Here is a 5,664-nt window from a genome sequence, read left to right as displayed (position 1 = left end):
ACTAAAAATTATTGAATTTTATCATTAGATATCATTAGTACGTAGATTCGTGCATATACCCAGATATAATTATAAAAAAGTCATAATTATATGATTTAAATTAAACTTTTTTTTAGAAGAGATTCAAATTATACATGGTACTAGTTTATATTTTTTTTTTAATTATACATTTCTAAAATATGTATTGGTTTCTTATTATATATATATATATATGATTTAGAATTTTTTATTATTATTTTTTTTTTGAGAAACAAGAGAAGTGATTGATAGTTTCAAATACCTACTTGGAAGTGCTTTGGAAATTATACTAGTCAAACCATGCGTGTGCTTGTGACAGAGTATGCAATTCTTGACAAGCGGCGAGATTTATACAATTCAAGTTGTTTTTGTTTGTTTGTTTTTTGAAACAATGGATGAAAGTAAGACTAAAAATTATTGAATTTTATCATTAGATATCATTAGTACGTAGATTCGTGCATATACCCAGATATAATTATAAAAAAGTCATAATTATATGATTTAAATTAAACTTTTTTTTAGAAGAGATTCAAATTATACATGGTACTAGTTTATATTTTTTTTTTAATTATACATTTCTAAAATATGTATTGGTTTCTTATTATATATATATATATATGATTTAGAATTTAATTGGTTTTAGACTATTTAATTTTTGCACCCAATAATTCACTTGCTATAAAAATTAAAAATTTAAAAGGATATGTGGCGAAAAATTTGACTTCAATTGAAATCCAATTTAAAATCTAATTAGATTTGGATTATTTGATTTTTACATTTAATAATTTAGTTGGCATTAAATTCAAAATTAAATAAGACACGTGACACAAAATTAAAAATTTAACTCAAATCTAATTGAATTTTCTCTAAATTTTGTCTATTAATATATATATATATATATATAAATATATATGACACTGCACAAAAAGAGGCATCTTATCAGCAAATGTTCAAAAAATAAGGCAAGCTGGATTTTTCTAAAAATGTCATTGTCTAAAGGTCGTTAGATATTACCATTATTAGAGCATTATGATTTATGACAGTGTGTACTTGGATTTTTCTAAGAATATCCTTTACCAAGTACAAAAGGTTCTAGATAATTGGACGAGGTCAGATTAGCGTACTCAAAATCCTGTTCACATACAGCCAATCAAAAGGAATGAACGAATCAGTCAAACCCTGTGAAAGTTCCACAGAAGCAATAACACCGCCATTTTCCTCGCTTTGAAGAAAAAATTTGGTAGGCTATAAAGGAAAATGGAAATTTACTAAGAAGTTAACAAAACCCGTTTTGTCATGATGGATTCAAGGGTCTATTTCAGTTTGTTGGTTTTATTTTCAGCCCTTTTTATCACAACCCACTGTCTTTCTCAGCCAGAGCAACATGCTGCCTTATTCATCTTTGGAGATTCAACATATGATGCTGGAAATAACAACTATATCAAAACCACTGATTATTACCGAGCGAATTATGTGCCATATGGGGAAACCTTTTTCCATCGCTCTACTGGGAGATTTTCGGATGGCCGTTTAGCGTCAGATTTTATTGGTAAGAACATTGCAATATATTGTGTCTTGTTTTCAATAGAATCTCAATTGTTGCTAAATTAATTAACTGTTTATGATTTATTTCAGCTGAATTTGCTAAGTTGCCGTACATTACACCATATTTACAACCTGGTTATAATCAATTTACTGATGGGGCAAACTTCGCATCTGCTGGAGCTGGTGCTCTTGCTGAAACTAACAAGCAAGGAAATGTATTGAATCTTTAATATTAAGTAGGTTTCTTTTATATATATATATATTTATATGTCAAGGTAATTACAAGCTTCACACACATGTATAGGATTGGAATCATGATCTCACTCTTCATTCTTCAACTCTTAATAATGGTTGAAAAATTTCCCTTTTTATTTGTCCAAGAACAATACTATTGCCAACCATGTGGTCCTAATATGTCCGGTCATATTCTCTTTAACAAGGCACTAATTCTCTCATACTTGTTACTATGCATCATTTATATTTATTATTAATTTCATGTTTTAAATATGAACATTAATTAAAATGTGTACCTCACGAATAAAATTATGAATTTCTTTTTTTAAGGGGAATAAAATTATGAATGTTGTATGTATAAAATGTACAATAATGAGTGTGAAACAAAATTTTTTTGTATATTTTTAAAGCATAAGTTTTCTTCCACGAAGGAAATAGTTTAATGTTTTTTTTTTTTTTTAAATCCACAGTTGATAGACCTAAAATCTCAACTAAGTTATTTCACGAAGTTCGAGAGGCAGTCGATCCAAAAACTAGGTGATGCAGGAGCTAAGGCATTATTGTCAAAAGCAGTATACTTAATTGGCATTGGCAGCAACGATTATGCAGCTGCTGTCTCTGCGAATTCCAGTCTGGGTCCAGAAGAATACGTAAACATCGTAAACGGCAATTTGACATTTGTGATCAGAGTAATAAAAATTAACAATGTTTTATATATATTTAAATTTACATCATTTTATTTATCTTATCCCCTCCTTTTAGACTGTTGCTTTTACTCATAACTACACATTGATTTGTTAGGAAATATATAAGAAAGGAGGAAGGAAATTTGGTATTCCAAACTTGGAGCCAATGGGTTGTCTTCCATCGGCAAAAGCAGTAAATCCAAGCAACACAAGTGCATGCTTCCAGGCACTAAATGACCTAACACAATTACACAATAAAGCACTTTCAGAAGTCCTCCAGAAGCTAGCGAACGAGCTCGACGGGTTCAAGTATTCATTAGCCGATGCTTACACTGCTCTTAGTGACAAAATAAATAACCCTTTAAAATATGGTATGTCATAGCCATTTTCATAGCATACATTATACTTAATTATTCTTACAATTAATTTGTTTGTTATTTCTATCATAAACTGATAGGATTTTCGTTGTGATTATGTTATGAATAGGGTTCAAGGAAGCGAATATTGCATGCTGTGGAAGTGGTCCATTCAGGGGAACTAATAGTTGTGGAGGGAAGAGATTATCTAATAAGTATGAATTATGTGAAAATGTTAGTGAATATGTGTTTTTTGACGGTGGTCATACCACCGAAAAGGCTAATGAGCATTTCGCAAATCTAATGTGGAGTGGAACTCCCGATATTACTGGACCTTACAATCTCAAAGCATTGTTTGAACTTTGAACACAAATAAATGTAAAATTTAAAGAATTGAGTGAATAATATATGTTATTATTAAAATTAAAAAAAAAAAAAAAAAAAAAGTAAGCATAGATCTTATTTTTATAGAATGAATTTATGAACATATTTCATATTGTTGTATTATACTCCCCACACTCTCGAGTAAATTAAACGATTTCCCAAACTGAATATTTTGTACTTACTGGTTTAGAATTTCATATCTTCTTACAATGCATAGAAATTTTACTTCTAAAGATGTTTCCAATTTTATGATGATCCCTAAGGAGCGTTTAGATTGAAGTTGTAATTTATGATCAGAATTATTATCTCAAATGGATGCATCCATTTCAACTTGAGGTGCCATCTTTGTGTGTAAAGTTGCTCTAAACGACACATAAATAATTTAAAAAGTGTCTAGTTTATTAAACTACTGAATTCTTTAAGACATGATTGAATTGGTTTTTTTTTTTTTTTGGAATTTCAGTGTGTCAAAAAGCTCGTGAAAGACAATTTAAAAGGATCAAAATCTTAATAGTAAAATTATTACATACTTGGAAAGTATTGCTCTCTCCTTTAACGTGAAAGGAGCATTGCATCCTCCTCTCACGTGAGCTTTGTGAGTCTCACCTGTCAGGTGTGTGGCACATGTGGGTTCTAGCCCACATGTTGGACACAATGTGAAAGCTCATTTAATGAGCTTGTCCCTTGAGTGTTCAGGCTTCAAGCCAACCTAACGAGACTTGACATTAATTGCATGGGACACGTTGAAGTAAAGAAGAAAGTTGGCTAAAGCAAAGGGTACGACAATTTGGCCACAGTGAAAAAGCTGAAGAAAAAAGAGACACACACACAAGAAGAAAAAGCTTGAGAGCTTCAGTGAGTGAGTCTGAAACTGTGAGACAAACACAGCAAGAGGAGCAGTCTGAAATTGAGAGAGATACACAGTGAGAGAACGAGAGAGTGAAAAAGAAAAGGAGAAATTTTTCTTTACTTAAGTTACACAAGGAAGATAAATCGTAATTGTTTTTGAATGTCAATAAGTTTGAAATAATTTTGGGAAGGTCATTAATTGAGAGCTCAAAAGTGAAATGTTTAATTGGAAAGATTGGATTTCTAGCACAAAATCACCTTGAGGTGCCATCTTTGTGAGTACAGTTGCTCTAAACGGCACATAAATAATCTAAAAAGTATCTAGTTTATTAAACCACTGAATTCTCTAAGACATGATTGAACTGGTTTTATATTTTTTCATTCTTTATTTTTTTTGGATTTTAGTGTGTCAGAAAGCTCATGAAAGACCATTTTACAATGGTCAAAACCTTAATAGTAAAATTATTACGTACTCGGAGAGTATTGCTCTCTCCTTTAATGTGAGAGGAGCATTGCATCCTCCTCTCACGTGAGCTCTATACGTGAGTCTAGAGATGGCAATTTAAGCTCGATCTGCAGGTATTCGATCCAGCCCAACCCTAACGGATTGAATTTTACCTGGCCCAATAAATAATAGGGTCGAGTATGGGGTAAAAAAAAAAAAAAAAAACCCGAAACGGGTCTGGGTCAGATCCGGGTTTTAGTCATACCCGGCCCGAACCCGACCCGTATACATATAATATTAAAAAAAAAAATTAAAACCCTACTACCCTAATATAAATACTCTCTTTCATTGTTTTAGACTTCATTTTTTTTAAAAAAAATTCCTAGTCACCTCCTCTCTCTCTTTCTCAATCTCTCAAGATCTCTGCCACCCTCTCTCTCTCTCTCTCTCTCTCTCTCTCTCTCTCTCTCTCAAGTTCTCACCGCTGCCCACCCTTTCTCTCTCTCTCAAGCTCTCACCGCTGGCCACCCTCTCAGCCTTAGACGCTCCCCTCACGGCCTTGTTCAGCCTCACGCTCCTCACCTCGTTCAGCCCCATAGTCTCACACAGCCTCGCCACCTTTTACCTCTTGTCTCGGTCCTCTATCATTTTCTCTCAACCGACCCTCACCTAGTCACAGAGGAGCACAGATCTCGTGGTGGCAGCTGTTTGTCAAGGAGGAGTACGGGATTATTAAATCAAATCTGAGAGAGATGAGATGATCAGAGGACGAGATTGTGTTTTCTGTTTGTGATTTGTGTTTATTTTTTTTTTTGAGTAAAAAATTTGTATTAACAGAGAAGAGTAAAAAAAAAGAAAAAGAAGATGATTTGTGTTTCTGTTTATGTTTGGGATTGTGATTTGTATCTGTATTTTTTTTATGAGGGAAAAATTTGTATTAACAAAGAAGAGCCAAAAAAAGAAAAGAAAAAAAGAAGAAGCTAATTTGTGTTTCTATATATGTTTGACAATCCAGTATAAGTATATGTATCATGGGTTCTTAATTATGCCACAGTGTAAGTTTTTTTTTTTTTTTTCATATTTTAAGCTGATTGGGCCTATTTTTGGCATTTAGGCCTTAAAAAAAATAGATTGTGATTGGGCCATG

At 32.3% G+C, this 5,664-nt stretch overlaps 1 protein-coding gene across 1 annotated transcript; it reads left to right on the top strand.

Moving 5' to 3' along the window:
* The first annotated feature begins 1,260 nt into the window (after window positions 1-1,260).
* On the top strand, window positions 1,261-3,346 carry LOC112022326 (GDSL esterase/lipase 1). The gene is made up of 5 exons (XM_024054891.2): window positions 1,261-1,567; window positions 1,654-1,778; window positions 2,268-2,486; window positions 2,599-2,854; window positions 2,970-3,346. Exons 1-5 carry the CDS (start codon window positions 1,315-1,317, stop codon window positions 3,203-3,205), a joined length of 1,089 nt encoding a protein of 362 aa, XP_023910659.1. The 5' UTR covers window positions 1,261-1,314; the 3' UTR covers window positions 3,206-3,346.
* Window positions 3,347-5,664: the final 2,318 nt, after the last annotated feature.

This window comes from Quercus suber, unplaced genomic scaffold (assembly GCF_002906115.3).
Source record: "Quercus suber isolate HL8 unplaced genomic scaffold, Cork oak 2.0 scaffold_104, whole genome shotgun sequence".
Lineage (NCBI taxonomy): Eukaryota > Viridiplantae > Streptophyta > Magnoliopsida > Fagales > Fagaceae > Quercus > Quercus suber.
The sequence above is the reverse complement of the archived record's forward strand: the minus strand, read 5'-3'. Positions and strand labels throughout refer to the sequence as shown.